This window comes from Cynoglossus semilaevis, chromosome 20 (assembly GCF_000523025.1).
Source record: "Cynoglossus semilaevis isolate Cse_v1.0 chromosome 20, Cse_v1.0, whole genome shotgun sequence".
NCBI classification, from domain to species: domain Eukaryota; kingdom Metazoa; phylum Chordata; class Actinopteri; order Pleuronectiformes; family Cynoglossidae; genus Cynoglossus; species Cynoglossus semilaevis.
In genome coordinates this window covers 14,754,193-14,778,183 of record NC_024326.1, presented here as the reverse complement: position 1 = coordinate 14,778,183, position 23,991 = coordinate 14,754,193, and the positions used below count along the sequence as shown (strand labels likewise).

The 23,991-nt window shown below is 42.3% G+C and overlaps 2 protein-coding genes across 3 annotated transcripts in view; both read right to left on the bottom strand.

Moving 5' to 3' along the window:
* Positions 1 to 2,725: 2,725 nt before the first annotated feature.
* LOC103396799 (kinesin-1 heavy chain) lies at positions 2,726 to 17,886 on the bottom strand. Of its 2 annotated transcripts, none has more exons than XM_025052536.1 (26): positions 17,448 to 17,886; positions 13,136 to 13,223; positions 12,938 to 13,011; positions 12,752 to 12,856; positions 12,487 to 12,535; positions 11,257 to 11,312; positions 11,054 to 11,141; positions 10,839 to 10,963; positions 10,583 to 10,687; positions 9,076 to 9,221; positions 8,728 to 8,876; positions 8,447 to 8,634; positions 8,240 to 8,308; positions 7,575 to 7,781; positions 6,993 to 7,136; positions 6,691 to 6,882; positions 6,474 to 6,591; positions 5,498 to 5,553; positions 5,213 to 5,322; positions 5,012 to 5,113; positions 4,850 to 4,910; positions 4,676 to 4,747; positions 4,477 to 4,581; positions 4,115 to 4,331; positions 3,773 to 3,905; positions 2,726 to 3,627 (listed from the first exon to the last, which is right to left on the bottom strand). In XM_025052536.1, the coding sequence occupies exons 1-26, from the start codon at positions 17,571 to 17,573 to the stop codon at positions 3,624 to 3,626; spliced, it is 2,889 nt and encodes a 962-aa protein (XP_024908304.1). In that variant the 5' UTR covers positions 17,574 to 17,886; the 3' UTR covers positions 2,726 to 3,623. The 2 variants fall into 2 exon arrangements, with proteins under 2 accessions (XP_024908304.1, XP_024908305.1); XM_025052537.1 differs by having other exon boundaries at positions 6,691 to 6,879.
* A 4,247-nt stretch (positions 17,887 to 22,133) lies between these two features.
* Positions 22,134 to 23,991, bottom strand: part of LOC103396819 (sodium- and chloride-dependent betaine transporter-like) — a 4,192-nt gene continuing 2,334 nt past the window's right edge. Inside the window, exons 7-13 of the mRNA XM_025052548.1 lie at positions 23,710 to 23,813; positions 23,324 to 23,448; positions 23,104 to 23,216; positions 22,892 to 23,029; positions 22,706 to 22,808; positions 22,507 to 22,607; positions 22,134 to 22,380 (exon numbers count right to left, since the gene is read on the bottom strand). Of these exons, the coding sequence (XP_024908316.1) occupies positions 22,198 to 22,380; positions 22,507 to 22,607; positions 22,706 to 22,808; positions 22,892 to 23,029; positions 23,104 to 23,216; positions 23,324 to 23,448; positions 23,710 to 23,813 (867 nt within the window). The 3' untranslated portion in view covers positions 22,134 to 22,197. The remainder of the gene's footprint in view (positions 22,381 to 22,506; positions 22,608 to 22,705; positions 22,809 to 22,891; positions 23,030 to 23,103; positions 23,217 to 23,323; positions 23,449 to 23,709; positions 23,814 to 23,991) is intronic.

Sequence of the window (23,991 nt, the reverse complement as noted above, 5' to 3'; positions counted from 1 at the left end):
TAAACTCGAGGAAATAATTAAATTAAGGTACTGTTTGTCACAAGGTAACAACTGAAAAAGTCCTTTTAAACCAACTTCATGTGACGTTTTTCCACCATGTACATACAAACAAAAGAACACTTTAATTTTATCATTAGCAATTAGTTTAGGCACATATTAATTCAAAGAAAATTAATATAATTTTTTTCCCGTTTTCCTGTAATCAATTAACAATTAGTTTTAGTTTTTAAATCTGAGTTTACATTTTGATCAATTTCAGTTGATTTGCATTCATCATATAAAACTAAATATATTTTTCTCTGGCTAATCATTAGTCTCATCCTCAGCCTTGTGTGATCTGATTAGCCATGTAATAAAGCTATGTAAGATAATATTGTCATAGCATTGCCCATAGGCGGAGCACTTTGTCCTGTATGATTTCTAATGGTGTGATAAAGGTGTGGGTCCAGAACAAACAAGGTGACAGCATCTTAGGAGTTTTGTCATAATTATTTAATCACACATACATTTACATCATGCAGTCAATCCAAAAACTGTGATCTCATAAAGCTCCGCCTCCGTCCTCATCAAAGCCCTGCCTTTTGTGCCCCAGTTCTCCAGGAATGATCCAGTACCTTTGTCCGACCACGGATCCTCAAAACTGTCCTCGTTTAAAAACTGACCAACTATTACACAGTAATAAAAAGAAGTGAATACACTTGTCTTTCAAATTTTAGAATTAATGCAAAATTCAGGAACACCAACATTTTTTTTTCCATATTGTATTACTTTTTATTGCCCCATATGATGTCGGGTTTTTGGTGTCGGTCACAGGATGGACGTGTCTGAGGTCCACGATGCCGCTGAGCTAATCTAGGTTAGATTACACAGGGGGAACAGACGCTGAACGCCGCCCTGTCACAGGCGTGTGTGGAGTCTCCGCTCCGGCAGTTCACAGGACTATGATGGACATTTCTACCTCTATAACTCTCTGTCCACACACATTTACAGGACCTACAGGACATTGGTTTTAAATTTCACTTCCAGTCAGAGCGTGTCGTGTGTGGAGTGTGTGTTTTCTGTGTGCAGACAGTGTGAAGAAGTGCTATCAGAGCCAACGTTCTTGTTCAGAGGTGGCAGGTGTGACATCCCAGCTCTGGGTCGTAGCTTCCACTGAGCCTTTTCTGAAAATCTGTTCTCACCAGAGTAAAGATGAGGCTCGGGGGTCAGCCGAGGGTTCTATGAGATTTCAAAAATTCTTAATCTATTTTTTAAATCTAATTTGAGACTGAGTAGCTCAGGCTGGTGTCAGTCGACTTCAGCTTCTCAGACTGAACATCAGCTGTGTGTTCAGTTTGTGGGATGTGGGACGTACAACCCAGACCTGGAGTTTAAAAATCCTGGATCCTTGTCCTTGTAACAGTCAGCAGTTCCTCTTGACTAAACAGATTGTTCTTGAATCCTCTTAGATTTTGTTTTTTTTGCTCATTCAGTCAGAGTAGAAAACCCTATGATGGACATTTGGGAAAAACAGGAAAACCTTTAGTTTTTCTGTGAGCCGAAGAGAGCACATCTGTTAGACAAGGACAGGATTCAAACCGCCAACCTCCTGCCAGTCCACTGACATTCAGTGTATTTTACAGTATATTGCACTTGCACGAGATGATAGTGTTTTCACGCTGGGGCGACAGTCACCACATCTCCACCACTGCACCAGGGGGCACTACAGAGTTAAAAATAAAACGACCGGAATAACAATGGGGGACGGGGACAAAAAAAAAAAACTAAAAAAATACAATAAAGCGACAAAGAACACAAAGTAACTCCTACAGCCCTGACTAGTGCGACTTAAATAAACCCTTCCTCCAGACAGTGACAGAGAATCGTTGTGCAATTATACATTTTTTCATTTACGACCCTGCTCTCCTGATTGGTTGATCAGCGGCGAGAGTCTGACCATCAACCAAAAACACCCCCTCTGTCAGTAGCCACACCCCTCCCCCCACCCCTCTTCTCTATGATCTATGAAGGAGGAATTTGATACAGTACATGAAATCCCAGCAACAACAGCAACATCTGCACATTTACAACCACAGGGGGCAGAAGAGGCTAAATACAGGTCCACCAGCTGAGAGTGAGGGGGTGTGGGTTGGGGGGGGGGGGGGCGGGGTGGGGGGTGGGGTGGGCACTGGTGAAAAATAATCAGAATCATGACACAGCTGGCAGCAAACACTTCTTCTGGATTTAAAGCTGCAGTGTTTAACGCAATTTTAAAAAATTACTGTGCAACGTCTTTCAAGTCAAAAAACGTTTTCATGTCTCAATAACACAATTATTACAGCTAACAAACATGAGGGCGCTGTTGAGCCTCCTCCATGTCTCCGCTGGTCTGAATCTTGAGAATCGCACGTTTCCTCTGTGCAGTAAACGCAGTTAATTGTGAATGTTTTTAAGGTTACACACTGCAGCTTTAAAATAAAAATCTGAGTCCAAAAGAAGTGGAACGAGGACGGGACGGACGCCACCGTCGCCCCAGTGTGAAGGCCTGCGGTCAGCGTGCTCGCACAGACAGAGAGAACTACCAGACTCCACTGACACAGCGTGACTAACCAGCCGGTTAACAACGACACACTCAGCTACGAAGCGATGACTGTGCTGAAAGGTAGAAACGGATTCTTCCTCCACTTGGCGGGATTCCTTCCTCCTACATTCTCGACCTCCTTCTCATCACCTCACTGACAACAAGTACATGTTTAGAGTTTATTTTAACTTAATGATAAAAACAGTCAACCTCCACGGGTATTTAGTTAAATACATCTACAGTACACACCTCTACTGCCTGGGATTTCATTTTTTAAATCATTCTTTTTCCCCGTCCAGTTCTCTCTGTGCTCTGGTGCCTTTTTCTTTCTTTTTTTTACATCTGTACAACAAGAGCAGACAGAACAGCAGTGTTTGACACCATCCAGTCAATTCCAAACTGCCTTTTTTCTAGTTTTAGACATATGGAAGCATATGGTGAGCATATGAGAGGCGTGTGTGTCACCGACCGACTGTCGATAGCGATCACGTGATCATGACATGGACAGAGGTAACCGGCCTACAGGGTTAACAGAGATCTCACCGGCTGAATTCAGCTCTTTTTATTTCCCTCCTCTGATTCTTTTCTACCGTTACATTCAGCTGGGCACAGTGCAGGACTACTGGCATGATGACGACCCATGACACTGTGCAATTAAGTTAAATTAATAAAAAACAAAAAACAAAAGCCCATGTTTTCTCCCAGCAAAAGCTGTGTTATCTTGACTTTTGGAAAATTAAACCTGTCTCTTTCCCCTCTCCATAATTTATGACATCCAGTAAGAGAAAGTGAGATATGTGTGGGATGAGAGGTGAGGTGAAGTGGGAGGTGAAGTGGGAGGAGAGTGGGGGTGTGGGCAGAGCTGTACAGGCCAGGAATATTTATATATATATATTTATAATTCAGAAACTTCTTCTTGGCTCCAGAGCAGCGACTAGGAGCTAGGTTTCTGGGTAATGGAATGACAGGTTGGTGGGGAGGGGGGAAGGGGAGGAGATGGGGGTGTCGGCGTGTTATTGGCTTCTTCTAGTTCTGTGGTATTATCCTTCCATGTTGCTGCTTCTCAGCTGCAGAGAAAACAGAGAGAAGGAGAGAAATGTTAGTGAACATGAAACGGACTCAGTGAGTACACGGCAGAGGTTTTCAAACACTTGTGTTTGGAAACCTCTCCAGCAGGTGGCGTGTTTCTAGTGTTAACATCCGAGGACTCACTTCTTGTCTGGTTTGCCGCTGCCTCCTCTGATGGACACCGTCTGACTGTTCTGGTAGAAGCTTCCACCACTGCGGTTGACGTTGGGGTGGGTGGGAGACGCCACCGGCTGCTGTCCAGGTCGGATGGGTTTGGCTGAGGGGGAGACGAGGAACATTTGTCTTTAATAAACACTACAGGAACTCTACGTGAATATCTACAGTCCTCAGAGAAGTCTGACAGACCAATATATAAAATATACCTTATATTTTACTTTGAGCCATGTATTTCTTTTTTGACATTTTAAACACAGTCACTCCTTCAACAGCTGGAGCTGAAGTGCAGCTGTGGTTTTCACCACTCACCGATCTGAGCTGAATGGCCCCTCCTGGCCATGTTCTTGGCTCTGACGGCCTCTTTGATGCGGTCCACCTCCTGCTGGTAGCGCTTGCGGTCACGGGCGGCGTTCTCCTTGGCCTCCTTCAGAGCAGACTCCAGGGCCTTGACCCGCTCAGCCGTAGCACGAAGGCGCTTTTCCAGTTTTGGAAGCTCACAGCGCAGGTCTGCATTATCACGCACCAGCTGCAACACAGCGACCAGCGTTCATGTCAGCACCAAACTGCAACATTTCTAAACACCGTAACCCATGTGTAACAGCAACTGAGGCAATGACTCTGTAAACGGAATCAGAGATGAAGGTGAACACCTGAGCAGCCCACTCTCCTACCTGTTTGTGAACTTTGGTGAGCTGCTCAAGATTGTTCTCAAGAAAGGAGATCTTCTGTTTCTGTGCAGCGCTGCCCCCGGTGTCGTCAGAGTCCATCTCAGCGCTCTGCAGAATCACGACAATAACATGTTAATAAGCAGAAAACTAAAAACACTTCTTCTCCATCAGACGAGTTGAATTTGACCAGAAATGTGCTTACCTTTTTCACCCTAGTGGCCAGATCTTGAACAAACAGTTTCCTCAGGTTGTGAAGCGTCTGCAGCTCTCGGGCCTAAAATAAAATGAAGGAACAACAATTACACTTATTTCCTTCCAAATGTCTACAAGAAAGAGGAAACATTTTCTTCTAAATTAGCACTGAACATCAACTCACCACCGTCTCTTCCAGACCCTTCAGGTCTTGTCTGGCCTGTTCACTTCTGTCCTGCATCACACTGAACAAAACAAATGAGGGTGTGTGAAAATGACAATTACTAGTTGATAAAAAATGACTGCATTTCAATCCTGTCATTCCCCTGCTGTGTGGTAGACGTACGTCAGCTCGTGCAGTTTGCGGCTCTTCTCCTGGTCGGTGTTCTTCAGTTTCTCGTGCTCCACCCTTAGCCTCTCTTGCTCCAGCATGATCTTCTGGTTTTGACTAAAATGTAGAAAAAAACATTCCACGGTGTTCAACACGATCAATGACACAATCACAGCCTCCGCTGCACCGTTATCACAGAGGAGGGTGACTTCTTACTCCTGCAGCTCGGTGATCAGCTTCTCCTTGGTGTCCAGCTCGTCTCTCAGGCTGCTGATCTGTTTCTGATGAGCCTCGCGGTGGGAATGGATCTGCTTCTCCACAGCTTCCTGATAACAGACACAAACACACACACAGGTTTATAAAGTTCCAATTCACACTAACAGAGTGAATTGGAAAATAAAATGTTGCCTGTGTTCAGTTTGATAGCGTTTGATGTTCTAGCGGACAATAACTGAGGTTCTTTATAGAGTTTGTTCTGTGAACTGAAGCAGCAGCACCAACCTTGACTTCATTGGCCGTCTGGATCTCGTTCTCCTTCTCCATGGCATGAACTTTCTCTGTAAAACACATGATTCACAATCAGAGTTTTTCAAGTTTCCACAGCAAACGTATTAAAAAAGATTAATACATAAAGCATACAATTACCAGATTGGACTTTGCATGTTTCTAAATGACCGAATAATCAGACTAGTTTATTTAGAATCAACTCACAGAGACAAAAACACTTCAACACATTCCTCCTACAGTACACTCACTTCACAGGATTCTCATAAAGTACTGCCGCTAGTCTTGGAAGTACATCAAGGTCTAGCTCCTCAGTAAGGTTCTGAGCTAACTTATTTATTAGACTCACACCAGGTCTTCCACTGTCTCAGACTTATTACATAAGTGAAATCAATAACAGGCCAAAGTGCAGACAGTTTCTATAGACCTGACCTGTTTTTGTTTTTTTTTTACAGTACTTCACTGACTACAACAAGTTTTTACCAAATCATTGGTGATATTCTACAGATTTTAAAGCCAGCTCAGATTCAATGGTTTTCACTGTGGGAGCAGTGAAAGTGGAACAGCTTGGAATTTCACACAGGTTTTTTTCATCTTCTGTTCTATAAAGACATTTTTATTCCAAACGGTGCTGTATATAAACAGACTTGCCTCACCTATTTAACGTGGTTTAAATATAAAGTCTGTCTAATTTTCCACCACCTTCATCGCACAGAGACACCTCTGTTCACTGCTGACGACTCATCCGTGTCAACCACCGGACTAACATCTAGAACAAATCTGAACAGCTGACTGCGTATGATTTGGTTCTGAACCTGCACTGGTCTGGGCTGGATTTGTGGATCTGGTAAGTACTGCCTGGTCTAGACACTGCAGTTCAACACCTGCTCATTTCCTGTTACTTCAACTCTTCTGGTTCTGATCACAGTCCTGTGTACGATGCTGGAGCTCTGCTCATCGAAGGAACACTTACCCTGAGCGCTGAGCTTGACAAGTTCTTCATTGAGCGAATCCACATTCTCCTCCAGCTGCCTCTTCTTCTGCTCCACGTTCTGCAGGTACTCACTCAGGGACTTGATCTTAGCCTCGTGCTGGAGAAAGGAGAACAGCAGGGATGTTAGAAACCTGTTTTTATGACAACAATAAAGACAATGTTTATTAATGTTATGAAGCCGCAGAGGCTCAGCTACCTGGGAGATGCGCAGCTGGCAGGCAGCCAGCTCCTTCTCGTTCTCGTCCATCTTCTTGTTGCTCTCTGACTGGGTGTTCTCCAGCTGTTTGCAGCGTTTCACCATCGTCTTCACTTCACTCTTCAATTTGCTGATGTACAGACGAGCGACCGTGAACTCCTCGTCAATCAGACCGCTCCCGCCATCGTGCTGCTTTGAAGAAAAGAGCAGCCACACAATGGCGTTTGTGGCGGTTTGATTCTGTGCAGGCTCTCTGACAGGACAGTGTGTGGCTACGGACGTGACAACTGTTTTACACATACCTTGATGTCGTTGCTGCCAACTGCGATTCCAATCTCAGCTAAATCTTTGAGCAGAGATGACATCATCTCGGTCATTCTCTTCTTCTGGTGGTTGGACATTTCCTTCAGTTTCTGCAGCTCAGAGTCCAGAGACGACAGGACAGACTGAAAGGAACAACAACAAATGTAACATTAGTAAAATATAAAATTAATTCCTTCATTAGTTTTTTTAAACTTTTGCTCTTTACTTTTATTTTCCCTTTACATTACTGTTGTGTAATTTTTATACATATTATAGCCATTTGTTTGTAGCATGATTTAAACAAATTTTTGTCTTTTTTTTGGTCTAACTTTAGTCTTTACTATTACAGAGGTGTTGGTCTGACTTTAGTATTAAAATAAATCAACACTTGAGGAAATCTCCATGCTGTATAACCTCTCTCTCTCTCTGTACACCTCTCACCCCACCCACTGTATTTAAATATATATAAATATTATATAGATATGTTTTAAGAAACATTATTATTCATCATTCCAGGTTGTACAGGTCTTATTACAGATGTGCATGTCTGTCACAGTCACGACAATGTTTGGCATCGTTACCGATTTCTGGCTCAGCTCCTCGCTAATGGCCTCAAATTCCTTGGTCTTGTCCTCCACCTCCTGACTCTTCTGGTCGTAGTTGACGGCCAGCTCCTCCAGAGCCTGCAACACCTCCTTAACCTCCTCCTTGGAGGCCTCGTTCTCTGCCTGGAGGCGGTTCAACTCAGCCTGCAAGTTCTCGTGATCGCGGCGGGAGGAGGCGAGGAGCTGCAAACAGAAAGCAGGAGTTTAACTTCAACTCCATTAGCACTGCAGCAATTACTAGATGCCTGCATTATAATTTGGACTTGTTTGAAAAGGTGCTTTGTATTAATGAGTTGTTAATCCAACGTTAGCCCTCTGGCATGTCTGTTTAAAAAAAAAAAAGAAAAGAAAAAAGGAAACTGCGAGCAGCATAGATAATTAATTATGCCAGAACTGTTCCAACGAGATGACAGTCAACACACACACTAAAAACAGGTTAAATATACCATCATCAGGCACAAGACCCGCTGCCGGTGCTGTCACATGTCCAAAAAAATAATATAAAATAAGGTCAAACAAGTCTCCTTAACACGACAGTTTAACGACAGTAAATCTGTCTTTCTCTGACAGCAGTGATGGAGGAGCAGTACCACCTGGCTCACATTGCTCCTCTACTCCTCCACAGCACTACCAGGACTCACCTCATCCTGGTCCAGCATCTGCTGCTTCAGCTTCTCTGCCAGCTGGCTTTGCTGGTTGATCTCCTCATCCTGTTGTGTGTAAAGGAGTACGTTAGCATTAGCTAATACATCTGAAACAACTATTGGACTATTGAAGCAACATTCATTCATTATAAAAGAATGAAACAAGCAGAAACTCCTGTGGGAGCGTCTTTCCCCAGGTCTCACCTTATCGTCCAGCTGTTTGTAAAGTTTGGCCAGCTCGGCCTCACACTTGTCCTTCTCCACATCAGTGAGGCGAACACCGGGAACGTTAGGCGTAGACACAGGCTTGTCGTTGATTATGTTGTCCAGAGCCAGAACCTCAGCGTTGGCCTTCTCCTTATCAAACTGCTCCTCCACTGGGACACTCTCACCTGAGGTGGTACATCAGATTATAATTTTAAAAAATGGTCTGGTAAAAAAAAAAGACTATAAATCAGTAACAACCAGCAGAACTGTATCTTTACCATTCCTCCAGCGGTTGAGCTCATTCTCCAACCAGGTGATGGTGTTCCTCAGGGTCTTGTTCCTCTCCTTTTCTCTCTCGTACTTCTGCTTCCACTGCTCTGCTGTGAGCTCAATGTTCACTGTCACTGTGTTCTTAATAGTCTTAGCTCTGTGTGAGGGGAAAAATAAAATTATAACTAACTAATTAAATGTGCCCATGGTTGATGGCTACCTGAGGTATTGTAACAAGGACTAAAGTGAAGCTGGAAAAAAAAACTTCTATAATCCACTATGTGCATTTGGTATTACATGTAATTCCTGGTAATAGTCTCCTGGTAATATCATCTTTAGGAACTGGGTCTATTTACCTCTGTCCAAACATGAGAGTGGATTTGGTTTCAGCCTCGTTATAGGAGGAAGGAGAGCAGCAGATAACGATGGTGGTCCGACAGTTCCCACCCAACGAGTCCTGTAGGATACGGGTCATCTTGCTGTCTCTGTATGGGATGTAGGCCTGGCAACCACACACACACACCGTCACAGAGTGTTAATGGAGAAGAACACAATATATCGTACCGATGCCTCTGCACTGTGATGGTTAGATCAGTCAAACAGAAGTTTCCTTTTCAACATGCCTCTGCACTGTGATGGTTAGATCAACAGAAGTCTCCTTTTCAACTTTTTCATCCATTTTTTGTAAACAATGCTAAAGCTTGGCGACGATCAAGGTACCTTGACACATCTGACTTGTTAATGTGAAACTATGAGCTGAGCCAGCAGCGGTGTGCTTTAGTTCTGATAAGACCAGAACCCTCAGTCACTATACAATAGCTTATCTGTTTAGAACCAGCACAAATATATCAGCAGCTGTCTGCCTACGGTTGTTTACAAGCCGACGGTGGCCAGAACAAACCAATCATTGATCAACCAAAGTGTGTAATTGGTAACAAACTGCAAAAGCTAAACAGTGCTTCAGGGTAAAATGGTATCTGCACCAACGAGAGGAACCACAGATAGCTTTCATGCACCCCTCACTCAGACTGTGGAGCTGATAACTAGGCACTCTCACTGCATCAGCAACTTCACATCAGGTCCTCAACTTCAAAGTGCTGCTTAATTAACATTTCGGGAAAACGATCACCTGAGGTCAGGATGGATCATTCAGATGGGAGAAAACATATGAGAGTTCAATAGGAACAATGGTAAAGATTCAAGCTGAAGGGCTGAGAACTAACGTCCACCAGTGAAGGCATCAATGGGACTGCTGCTCATTGACCTTTTGCGTGATGACAGAACTGGATCTTGCAAATCACAAGCTGCACTTTAAGATGAGAAACATTTGACTCTCCGTGTGGCAGATGTGAATGTTGGTGTTCTGTGGGAACAATGCTGACTAATGTAATATGACCAACTTGGAGGTCGAAATCCCAGAGCAATGTCTGCACTGGAACATTTGTTTGTTTTTCCCTTCGTCTGCACTGGAACATTTGTTTGTTTTTTTTAGTTTTGAATATGTCCGAGGATCCTGTCACCTTTTTCTATAGCCTTCCCATTATGTGCTGGTGAAGTATTTTAGCCCTTTATACTAAACTCAAATTATATTCCCATTATGTGCTGGTGAAGTATTTTTTTAATTGTATTTTCAAACCTTCCATTCATTGTTGAAAGACACTTGAGATTATGCAGTTGACAGAGTGGCTCTAAAAGTGATCTGAAAGGTCATTATATATTTGACAGTGACAAGTTGATCTCCGACCATATGAAACAACTTCACATCATGACCACACTTCGACACAGACGGCTCCTTTAATGTCATGTAGGTCACCAACAGACAACCATTAACCAACACTTGGGTGAGAACAGGTCATTACTGACCGTTCCTTCAGCCAGAGCAGAGATGACGTTCCCCAGGGATGACAGTGACTTGTTAATGTTCTTAGCTTCATCCAGCACAGCTCCTTCTGCTCCTGTTTTACTGACCTGGAAAAAACACAAATAACAACATCAGCACTTCCAAAGGTGTAGAGGAGAGGAATGAATAAAAATAAAATGGGTCTGCTCCCGTCACTAAAATAGACACGTCTGATGATACCAAGAATAGTGGCTGTGCTCTCTTTCCAACATCTCCTACCTTTTCACTACCAGCCAGATCCACTAGGTAGAGTTTACCACTGAGCTTCTGCTCTGTCTGTGTGTTCTCCTGTTTGACGTTGATCAGGAAGATGCTGTGACTCCTGGAGCTGTGTTCGTTCATGTCTACAAGACAGGAGACATCCATGTGTCAGAACAAACCCTGTACGTTTCTGTCACAGACTGTAGTGGCAGAAGTCGGTCCTGTTTTCTTACTTGTAACTGCTACATGTCTGTTTGATTTGCCTTCATCAATGGTATCCATGACTTCATCTGGGCTGCAGACAAACCTCTCAGTGCAGCCCTTTAAAAAACAAAAAGAAAAAAACACAAAAAGGACAGAAAGAAGGTAAGAGAAATGTGCTGACCTGACAGGTTTGACCAGATGTTTAACTGGTGACTGCAGTAAAAGGGCCAACCTTGACGTAGGGTACTCTGTTTTTGTCTTCATGCACGGATAAATTAGTCTTTGACACTGGAAAATAAAAGGAACAACAGGTCAAAAACACAGTGCACATTGTCATATATATATGTTCTTTGTCCATGGACCATTTACACTTGAATTCTGTTTGACTAGGAACCTGTTTGCAGGTGCTAAACTTAACTCTGTTTGAAAAATAAAACTGCTGTCACGGTTCTTCTCACACACTTGACTGATTTTCAAAAGTAATGCAAAGAAGAAATATGGTGACCAAAGATACAGTAACTGCCAGTTTCCGGCAACACCTTTCAAATGGACTCTGGAGGATTTTCCAGAAGGAAGTCCATTTCCTAGCAGGAAATTACTGCTAAAATTCAGTCGCTGTTACTAGATTTGCAGATTTAACATGAAATCCTTGCAGTCAGCAGGTTCGTATGGACTGAAAAAGGCATGTTCTATCATCATGACCAGGGAATATTCTGGTCTTTTTGTAATACATTTTTTTAAATTCAGATTTGTAGATGTGTAATAGTAGAATTATAAGCCGAGACCAAAGACTGGCCTAAATGTTTTCATGTTGAAGTTGTTTTAATGAGTCAGTCATTACTCTGTGCATACAGTCGTTTATATTAGTCTAACAACAGTCTGTTTGTTCACAGTAAACATCTACAGTCGTTTATATTAGTCTAACAACAAACAGTCTGTTTGTTCACAGTAAACATTGCCTTTCATTGAATCAGCCAATTTAAGAAAGGCCAATTAATTTTTATGCAGCGTGAGTAATCGCTCGAGATGAATCACCGAGGTAAGCAGGAGGTGGTGTGTGTTTGTGACAGAAGAGCAGAAAAAACAAACCCCCAGAACTGCAACCTATGGCTTTGTACAGTGACAGAAGTGGATGGTGAAGACACAGGTGCAAGATCTTAAATGATGCGACACCATGTCAGCACAAATGCACAAGACTTTGTATTGTCTTTGAGCTGAAGCAGCAACGCTGTAACTTTGGAAGTGAAAAGGAGACAAAATCAACCTGAGCATCAGATCTGAGAGCTGTAACCTTCAGAGATAACTAAGGTCAAGGGACATGTGTTAGTGAAGACACTAATTACTAATTACATCATGGAGTCTTAGTCTTGGCAGGTAATTAACATCTAGCATAGTTTAATATTTCACCACTATCTGGTATAATTACAGGGAGAAAGAAAAATGTTCTTATTCTGTCGCTCACCATCCAAAAGGTCTCGGATCTTGTCTAAGTAGATTTCAAAATATGAAACCTGGAAAACAGAGGGACATAAATTATTATTTCTAGAGACAAATCTAAAAAATCATCAGTCTGTGAGAAGTAATAGGGTATTTGATTAGTCATATGGAAGCATCAACAGTATTTTTCTTCCAGAATTTATTAAAAGCACATGTGAATAAGTTTAACATAGTAGGAAGAATAGGGAAGGGATAAGCTAAGATAGGCTAAAACTCCATTATCAACTTACTTTGATATGAAACTCCAGGTTTTCGTCCATTGAATAGATGTAGTTGAAAATGTCTTGAACTATCCGGGGGATGATTCCCATTGAATCTGTGTCATGAAGGTTCCCCTGTGAACAAAGAGGCAACAATAGTCTGCTTATTCTGACACATTCATCACGTGTTTCTGACATTCTTAGGTCAGTTCTTACCTCCATGGTGTGTGTTTTACCAGACGAAGTCTGTCCATATGCAAAAATGGTTCCGTTGTATCCCTCCAGAACATCTAAAGAGAAACAAATAGTCCTTGTTCATACAGAAATCCCACAGTGACACAACTGCTGTATTTTCACTTGTCTTTATGTAGAGAATCCAGACAGTAAACATGCTGATACAAATAAATACATCACCTTTTACAATCTTCTGGGCGCAGGCGTTGTACACTTGTTCCTGTGAGGTATTTGACTGAAACACTCTGTCAAACATGTAGGGTTTACTCTGAAATACAAGGAGAGGAAGGAGGATGAGCCAGAGCCACAGACGGCGTTGTCATACTTAAGTGTGTACATATATGTCTATATATATGTCTGACATTTTTCTGTGTCTATTTCGTCCGACATGAACATCCCACCAACCATCTCAGTACCCTATTTGCTGTGAAAAAACTAGACACTGCACTTTTATCTCTCACTTAAATGCCAGTCTGTTTCAGGACTTGGCAAACACTTCCGGGCCAAATGTAAGTAATACAGCAATCAATCGCTGGACTTAACGATGTGTAATGTCAGGGCATTAAATACAAACAACGCCATACACTATTGTGAGGTTCTGCTTGGACGGCCATGTTCAGAGGTTTGGTTTCACAGCTGACTCATCTCCAGTCAGATGGGTGGGGACCTGTTAGTAATGTATTGGTAGTTTCAGGCCAAGACAGCCCTCCTGCTAACATTTAATGCTTTAGTTTGCAAAACACACATGCCTAAGCAGCAGCAGCTGTAGATGGATAGGTCTGAAGTAAACACCTGTGATTGTAACAAGAGGCAGGGAATGTAACAGAGAATGTTGACAAGTGGCTGGTGACACCCTCGAGACATCGCTGACTGGCGCACAGACTCATTCAGACTAATAATGCATGTAAACATAGCAGCGACAACAAACATATCTTACTGTCTGCCAACAGAGGCTTAGGCAGTGGAAGATTTATTCCTACAACTACAGCAGAGAATCCTGCCTATGTGATAATACCCTCCTTGACAGATGTCTCATCTGTCGTACAGCTCGGTTCGACAGAGTGTAGCGGTGTAGAATCTAATGACATTGATAATTCACTTCAACAGCCTACAGCCTAACAATTAAGGCTTGCAAAAACATGAGCTTGGAGCCACTATCTGCTCTGCCAGACACTCTCAGCAAACAATAGTGAAGCCCAGGTTTTAAAGACCCTATTGTTATTGCTGCCACTGGCTTCCTTACCTACGACTCTCCGTAATGGGATTACTTGCTAAAAATCCAATTATAATAAAATGCACGTGTAGAAGATTCATGACTGCTTTGTCATGTTCATGGTGACAGCTTTGCTATGACAAAGTCCACAGCAATCTAGCATTCCCACAAGTCTGATATGAATGCATGAAGTCTGTGTGGGTTTGTGTTGCTGAGGAAAATAGGTCACTTTTCCAAAGTATTTATAGTATTACAACCGTATTCATGCTTCCTTACAGGTACACAGTTGGCCTGAAATAATGCAAACCTTTCTATTAATGTCTAATTGTCTAAAGTATTAGGACATCCAAAGATGATTTATATGCTACAGCACAGATGACAGCAAAGTTGGCCTCCTGAAAGGTGGGCTGAAATCTTTAAATGATCTACAACATAAATACATTAGTTTGATGAGCCAAGTGCCAGCAACATTACTGCAAAACAATGAGCATCATCAAGATCATAATAATAATACTCCTCATCCGCAGAGATTTCCCAGCAGCAGTTTGAGTGCCTGCTCCGATTGGTCGCACAGCTGGTAACCAGGAGAAAAACACAGGATTACCCAGGAGGCCTGGGCTGCTGCTCATGGGCACAGTAAGTGTTGTACCTCTCACAGCAGATGCACCAGAATGAGCAATCATGATCCTAGCTGTAACACTTGTGGATCTCAGCAACAGCAATGGCATTCTGGCACTGCATCTGACCAGGATTTTGAACTGGGCAGGGCCGCATTGTCTCATGGGCAGGGGCAGCCTGGTTTCTATGAGCTGTTGGCCTGAAGTCATTGTCTGTGTGGCCATTGAAGAAGTTCTCACAGCATTAATAGACCTCTCTGTTTGCATTTGCAACTGCTGTTGTGTTGAGAATACATCACCATATAGTGTCAAGCAGTTTAACTCTGAAAAGGATGTGATTCATATCTCTTTCATGAATGAAACTGAAGACCGTTTTCTACAGCTCCATATTGTCTTTCAAAGATGCACTTGAATACAAAAAGAACAACAAAGTCCACAGAGAGAAAGATAGACTGTTGTTCAGGAAAAAAAAGTAATGGTTAACCAGTCATGCTTTTGTGCTGTGCAGTTTTGCACCTTTAACATGCAGCAACTTGATATGTGTCAGCAGTTATGTTTCTGATTGCCGTTATGTAAGGAATAAAACTGAACCAAACTTCAAGCTAATATATTTTTTAGTCCTGCCCTACAGCTCTGTTGCAGAGACAATGACCAAGTTGTGCATATGGTTCCTCTTTTAAAAGATAATGTATAGGGTCAGGATGACTTAGCATGACAAGCATTTCATCCAACGCTGAACTCAGTGTCACATTCTTTGTCAATTCAGTGTCATTAGATAAGGCACTTTCTACTTATGTTAAATTTTAATATGTTCTCATCAGTGGCGCTTTGGCCCAGAGGCAATGTCTCTGTCATTGGTGTGGAACCCCAGGGTTCACCTCCTGCGCAAGTTCGAATCCCGGTTAGGGTGGTTAATACCTTTTAGTGGACCCACCACCCACAGGAAGGTTCAGGGGGGTTGGTATGGTGCAATGTGATTTGGGTGGCGACTGCTGCCCCCCCCAACCCGATAAGGGACTTGATAAAAATCATAGCAAAGGCAGGTGTTACAGGGCCAAAGTCCCCTATGTTTATAACACTATAAGAAAGTAGAGTGAATGATTTTGTTATACAGTAGTGCTTTGCATTTTACTAAGCTACTACAAAATCAAAAACTTGAAAATGAAAATTCAGTATAATTTGTTTGAACAGTGGCTGATAGTAAGCACGTAAGTACACGAAGGAGGAAGTAGTCAAGGAAAAGTACAATGTCCACCATGTTATATGGGTGTTTGAAGATGGGTCTTAAAGTCACAGGAATGAGAGGCATGTTTAACCACTGACAAAAAAGACAAAAGTGTGGTTCTTCTTGCTTTAATTTTAACTTCTGATTCACATAATTTACAAAAGAAATATAGCACACTATCAATTCAGGGCATACTTGAATGCATCATTCAAACGTACAACCACTACTATTCCAAAGCTTATTAGGATTACCATAGTACGTAAACAGTGGCGCTTTGGCCCAGAGGCAATGTCTCTGTCATTGGTGTGGAACCCCAGGGTTCACCTCCTGGGCAAGTTCGAATCCCAGTTAGGGCAGTTGGTACCTTCCAGTGGACTCACCACCCGCAGGAAGGTTCAGGGGGGTTGGTACGGTGCAATGTGATTTGGGTGGCGACTGCTGCCCCAGCGACCCGGCAACGGATAAGCGGATGAAAATGGATGGATGGATGGATAGTACGTAAACAACAACAAAATGTAACCTTTATTGTCACTGTGTGTTGACTAAAGAAATGATCTACTGGAGGGTTCCCCCTCCTGAAAGATGGATCCAACCGTTGTGGAGTGTTTTTTCCCCTTCTTCTGCCTATTATAGTTTCTGGGATGTTGTTTTGCATCTGGATCAAGGCAATTTGTATGATTTATGTCATCCACAATACGTTCACATCATCTTATGGACGGTTTTATATTAAGTTATGTATCACTTGTTTAGTTTTAATAGTGGGATCAATATATTCAATTAGTTAGGGGGTACGGTTATAAAGCCACCTGGTCAACTCGATAATGTAAGCTTTAATTAAGCATTGTATTAAATGTAGCTAGTGCTACCCGAGGCCGGCTAATCTGTCAACTACCAGCTGGCCTAGCTTCTGAAGCATCCATTAAATTAAAGCTTGGGCTTCACGCAGACGCAACATGGTTTTAAATATTACATTAATGAAAATACGTCAAGCAGTTTAGTAATGAGGCGAAACCACGACAACAGAAATAAAGTCATGATGTACAGGATGACCAGTAGTTTGAAGCAGCCGATGTGACTGTGGCTTTGTTAAATGACAGCTCTTGAGCAGTGACAGGGAAACTGCGAATACTGACAGTTTCCAGACATGATAATCAGACGCTTTAAAGGTGGACGATAAAAAGTGCTGTTAACGGACCTTGAAATTACGAAACTAGGAGTAAGGTGTAAAATATTTTTTACATTTTAAAAACATGGGCGGCGGCAGACCATAGCCACAGCCGACGCAGTGGACAGGTCAGCTCAGAGCTAACATTAGCTCACAGGCTAAGGTGCTAACTACGGTAGCCACAAGACAATAAAAATGGCGTATAGCAGACAGAGCCGCAGGGCTGTGTCCCTCAGGCTCACGGTGGGAAAATAACAAAAGAATTTACTCACCGCGATAATGACTGTATCTTCCCCTTGGAACTTGGGAATGTATCGATCCCCTCTGGTCACCTCGGAGCTGTTCAGGGGCCTAAAACGGCACATCACTTTGATGGTGCACTCCGCCGGGTCGGCCATCTTCCGCCGTTCGCGAATGGAAATTCACCAATAAAATCTTGTTATTAAAAGTATATCCTGGATTGCAGATGACGAGGGGGAGTGAAAAGAGAGGCTGGGCCCCTCTGTCCCAACCACGGGTGCTGGAAATGTGGAGCCTAAAGTGTGGGAGCATTCAACAGAAAACGCTTGTTTTGCTCTCAGTCGGTTCCTGCTCCTGTTAGGAAGCCATGACACCGGTGGATGAGCGGCTGTACGACTCACTCCTCCTCTTCCTCCTCCCGCTGCTGTGGATGTGGATAACTATGACGTCACCTCGGCGCTCCCCTTCCCACTGTGGAAGAACAAACCCTGCTACAGCATCGTCCTCTATTCATCAACACACTATTAGGAAATTAAAAGCATCGTCCTCTATTCATCAACACACTCTTAGGAAATTAAAAAGTAAGTAAGTAAAAGTAATTAAAAATGTTAATGAGTACAGTTATAGTTGCGTTACATAATCTATTACACACACACACACACATCATGAAGGCAAGTTAAAATTTGCAAGTTTGCTCTGATTTAAAATGCTTCATTTTTGAGGGTTAAATTAAAATCTGACCAATTAAATATATGGTGAAGAAACTCCCCTGTGCTGTTGGAGACATGTTAACATATTTTAATTATTTAAACAAGACTTTTTTTTTTAATTATACAATTTTCCTTTTTGGAAATGTTGGCTAACCAGAGTACATTCTAGGAATGCTGTGAAGCTGATGTTTTGCATTCCAGTGACATCTACCACTGTGTTCTTAAGTCTCTTTTAAAAACCAAAATGAAATACCTTACTGTCATGCCAAATGTTTAGTCTTTTGTTTATGCTTGTGTTTTCCTTGTGAATTTCACTTAAATTTTAGGACGGACAAGTTAAATTGTAGTGGGTTTTTTTTACACAAGTGGTGTAATGTCAGAGAGCTGTCTAATGGGGAGGGAGCGGGGGTCGACGGGGAGTGAAGGCGTAGTAGGGTGGATTACAGCAGTCTGTTTACCCTGCCACCTCTGTGTCTTCTCTCTTCACTCCTGTTGTTTCTGACAGACTAGGTAATGGTTTCTGGGCACTATTATCCTCCATAACTTGAAAACTCATAACAGTATTATCCAGTTTGTTCCTCAGTCTACGTCTAATCTATTATCTTGTGGATTTAATCATTCATAGCTTCTTCTATTTCCTTTTATGCCACTGTCTTTGGTCAGGGTAGGATCTGCTTTTTCACTGATCAAAGGCAGATGAAATTCTCGCATTTGCAGATCAAAGGTTGGCAAAGACAGGGCAGGACAGGGCAGTATTATCAGCTGTAAAAAAGTCAAGATATGTTGTATATGTTTTCACCTGCCACATTTCTTGTACAGGGGTTAGTAAATTGCGTTTAAACAAAGGTCTCCTCAAAAAACGTTTTATGGGAAAAACTGTTCAGCTTGTTAATTTATATAAAAATCCCACATTCATGTTTTATACCACAAATAAAAACATATAAAGATAAATTGTTCCATGCTGTTTGAACCTCTTTAAAACCTAAATGAACCACTAAGTTGACCAACACTAGAGATAACGTACAGGTTATTTATAGAAAATCAAGATGTGGGCTGATGGACTTGCTTCAGAGATTTTCACGGATGTTTCACACCTCACTCAAAAGGCTTTTTCAATTCTTGGAACGTGTGGGAAAATATTAGCAGCACTGCAAAGTAACTGTCACGCCCCAGTGGAGGAAACGGTCCGTGTGAGAGTCCACTGTGACTCAGCTGCTGTAGGAACTACAGCTGTGAGTTCACCATGCTGTCCCAAATAGAAACAGCAATACGTCTGACCTCACTCCACAGATGCCATGAGGGAGCATAAACCCCCTGGTTCACCACAAATGGCTGCTTAATACATTTTCTAACCACTCCCTGAAACACAGAGGGCTATCGTTTTTCATGCTGGACTGCTGAGGGCTCAACTAAATACCAGTTCTACTGGCCCACTTGTGTGTAAGAGGGTGTGGTACTACCACCACCACTGCTGCTGTGTTAACTGTTTTCTCAGTGAGTGACAATTCCCCACAGACCCGACTGTCTACTGTTCACCATCTGTATATTGTGTGTTGGTCTGAGTAAAGAAAAGGGAAGGTGTTCACCAGTAATTTGAGCTGATTTAAGGCTCAAACTCCTTTACAGGTTTTGCAACTGTTCCCCATCAAGGCTGCCAAAAATCATATTAGGAATGAGGTTAATTTGTCATTCTAAATTGGCCTTGGATGTGAATTAAAAACAATCCATTGTGCTACCCCACCCTCAGCCAGTGACTGTTGGGACTGATCTCAACCCCCGGGGCAGAATTTGGAGGAGAGATGAATGAACGAAGGAACAGGTGAATAACTGATCCAGTATTTGACCTCATCGTGAATACAATTTGACGGCTGTCTGCACCATCAGTCATATTGCGTGCTGATTTATCTTTTTTCCTAAACAAAGCTGCAGGCAATATTGGTTAGTCATGAAACAAAATTATCATTTAGTTCAAGTAGTACATGGAACACATTCCTCTATAAACATAAGACATATAGGTAGCTCTCACGAGAGTAAAGGTAGAGTACAATGTGGAATTTGTAGCAAGCACACAGAGAAAAATCTAGAAGAAGATGTAGAGAGCAATCAGCAGAAAAATCTAGAAGAAGATGTAGAGAGCGAGAAGCTCTCTGATGGCTGTGTCTTTTTCTAATCAGCAAATGTGAACAAATTGTCACAGGTATGACTAGGGAAACCCCAGGAAAATGCTGAATGATGGTTTCCATGTCCTAACTTGGACAAAAAGAGCACAGGCGATGTGCACTGTGATGTGAAGTACCAGGTAGGAAGTCTACGGTGCAGTCATATGGATGATGTGAGGGCAGAGATGTGGCCTTAGCTTTACTGAAGACCTGGCAGAAATTGAAGCACTCAGTTGGCACGCCGGAGAGGTCGGGTGAAGAGCTGGGGTTGGAGGAAGGAAGCAGAGCAGAGGCCTGCTGAAGGCATGATGAAATGGGGAGGTCCACTCCATGTGTGAAATTCACTGCATGTGTGGAGCACAGATGGAACAGTGGTTCAGGTGAGAGGGGGGTGAGGATCCACAATCGTTGACATGGGACAAGTAAGGTGAGTCTCATGCCAGCGAAAGAAGAGGGCAGGATGCCACTGAGCCACCGAGCCACCGGTGGATGGAGATCAGTCCAGAAACAAGTGCTGACAAAGAGTATTAGAGGAATACTGGCCTGATAGGCGATGGTGAGTCAGTGGAATGAGTTACACTGATGAGTGGGTGTGGCTTAACAGAGGTGATCATTTCCAGTGCAGAGGAGCAGTATGTGTTACAATGGGCCTTTCGTGCAGTCTAGTAGACTCACTTGTTTCACATTTGCATAATTATGCACAGAGATACTTAAAGAGGCACTTAAAGTGAAAAATATTCATAATAGCATAGTTCAGAGGTGAGTAGAGAACAGAGGCAGAAAAGAATAAGACGATGGTTGAAGAGAGAGGTCATTGGGCCAGTAAAACTGAGTATCTCCTGGTGGTCGCAGGGAATGTGGTGGGTCCTGCAGCGTTGGAACACCCTTTGTCGCCCTGCTAAAGAGCCAGCCGTACAGAAAAGAATGACAGGAGAGGACGGAACAGCTGTGGAGCTAATGACATCTACAGTAACAACTTACTGTGAATTGACTTAAATATTACAGGCTTTCAGCCACAGGTTGGCCTGGCAACACAAGGAAACTGACAAAATTTGACTTTGAATCCGAGGAGATCAATGGTGACGTGCAGTGTTTCTGGACAGAAATGTGACTTCTTTTCTATTCTGTTATTGAAGAGAACAATTTCAGTTGATGAGGTTCACAGACCATTTCAGTTGGTGATGGGATTTTGCAGAGTTCTGACAAATAAAGGATCATTGTAATTGGTCAGAATTAGTCTGGAGCTTATTTGGGTAAAAAAAGAAAAAAGGTATTTGACAGTTATGTAAAGCAAAGCCCTGGATATGGTAATGAGCCACACGGGGGGCAGTCAGGCTTGAATGGATAGTTATTCAACAGTAATAGCAATAATTATTTTGATTAAGACAACAAGGTATTTTCAGAGTTTTCGTTGCACAGATGTGATAATTGACCAACTTTATTAATTCACCAAATGAGCTGTGAATGTGAAGTAATTTTTAAAAGTGGAATATTTTCTGTCACATTAAGTCATGACTCCATCTGACATCATCAGCTCCACAGCTGTACCTCCTTCTGCAGTGTTTCTTCTTAGCATTGCTTGATCCTCAGCAGGACGAGTAAGAATCGTGCAGCGCTGGAGGAAAGAATGATAAGAGCATTCAAACACAATGTTTTTGAATTTTTGACAACAATTCCTCACCATGACTTTAACCTGCAGCTCCCATAGCTAATGGAAGATGGATTAATAGTAAAAACAACCCAGCAAGGATAATAATAATACAGTTTCTAATATTAAGTTAGCATCAAATCAGTGTCCATGAGGCTCAGCAGGAGGTTTTAACTGCAGTGTTTGATGTTGGAAAAAAAACTGAGGCTAAAAGATGGGATATGGATGATTTCTGGATTTCTGGAGTTTAGGCCATTAATCATTTCTAAACACTGACCTGGACAAAGGATCCTGGTGTCACACACATCTGCCCAACTGCCCAGAGTGGCACCATCAGAACAGAGGAGAGGGTCATCAACAACCCCAGAGCATACGCCCAGTCAGGGTAACTGTACCAGTTATTAAACTTGAGATGCATGTAACCGACCAGGTACATGATTAAGGCTAACTGTCACAGACAGAATGATAAGGCATCAAAAATTACTTACCACAGACAGAATGATAAGGCATCAAAAATGACTTAGTTCCAGTACAATCTTAACTATTTTTTTCAGTTGGCCCTTATTTTTCTCACCAGTGACAGCACAGGAATGATGTATTTCCAGCAGATGCAGAAAAAAACAGCAGGTCTGTGACCTGTCATGTCTCCAATGATGTTAGTAACACGTTCACAACCTAGGAAATTTATAGACTGGATGATTTTTTATCAGGGTATACTGTCTTGTATTTCATGTCAAACAAGTCAATGCAAATTTAGAATCACATTTGCTCACCAAAGCCCCAGGCCAGAGCAAGACACTGTAACAACATCATGACATATTGACAAGCCCCAGTAGAACCATAATAATCAATAAGATGGAATACATACACTCCTCCCTGTAAGATAACAACAATGACATTGTTGTTAACAACAGTGAAAGTAGTAGCAGGGTAGACACAAAAACAGTATTTCTACTCACCTCGGTGACAAGAATTAGTTGTGTGAGGAAGAAGAACAAACAGACCAGAAGAACAAAGACCTCAGACCTTCCTGGTCCCCGCAGGTGTTTTGGAAATAGGTCACTTACAGATGTTACAAAACACTTGACCGACACAAACTGCAGGCAAATAAAGTGTGTGATGACGGTGTTGTAAAAACTACGAGTCTAAATACAGAGTAGAATGTAATTACAAATGTGTCCACGCTGAGGAAGAAGAGCATCAGGAAGAAGCAGACGCTCCAGAACTGAGGCAAAGGCATCATAGCTGTGGCCTCAGGATAAACAATGAAGGCCAAGCCTGGACCTGGGAGTCAGACAGTGACCAGAGATGCTTGGGTATGTTTTTCTTGTTGAGGAAATAGTGATGAGGCCAAGTTTGAAAGGTAGTTCAATTCAAATATTTACATTTACCTGAGTCAGCAACCTTGTCAACAGTGACTCCCTTTTTGTGAGCCATGAATCCAAGAACAGAGAAGACCACGAATCCTGCAAAGAAACTGGTCCCACTGTTCAACAGACACAGCCAGAAAGAGTCTCTGTGGAGGACAAAGACAGAGACACATTACAGTCACACAAGAGATCTGGTCACTGATGAATAAATACAATTTTTAAACCCTGTATAAAAATGTCAAGGACATAAAAAATACTGTCGACATTATGTTACTGAGCCTTAAGCATAATAATTATGTAGATTTTATTCTGAAGAAAATGATAGTTTGCTTTCACTGTCAAACAGTGTGTGTGTATATGTGTGCCATCATTTTTTATTTACATTTTTATAATAAAGCCTTGCTCACTTGTAACAGTTGTTTTCATAGTCATTATAACTTCCTAAAACCTGTAAGGTCCCTCTGGCCAAACTGTAGGAGAAGATGATCTGAGATCCTGCTTCCATCCAGACCTGTCAGGTGATTAATCAGATGAAATGACATGATGTGGAGGTGAGTCTGTTGCTCACTTGAATAGAATACATTTCTCTAGCAGGTAAGGATTAACTGGTCATACCATAACATTGCAAACTCTAGTACAGTAGGTGGCTGGTTGTGACCCACTATTAGTGCTAGTGATAGTGAAGTACA

What these genes read in the sequence shown, in the direction of transcription:
- LOC103396799 (XM_025052536.1), bottom strand. Translation starts at nt 17,573, where the DNA reads ATGGCCGACCCGGCGGAGTGCACCATCAAAGTGATGTGCCGTTTTAGG. An exon ending in ACAAACAGCTGGACGATAAG is followed by an intron (nt 8,309 to 8,446) that starts GTGAGACCTGGG and finishes TACACACAACAG; the next exon opens with GATGAGGAGATCAACCAGCA. An exon ending in CTGATCACCGAGCTGCAGGA is followed by an intron (nt 5,114 to 5,212) that starts GTAAGAAGTCAC and finishes TCTACATTTTAG; the next exon opens with TCAAAACCAGAAGATCATGC.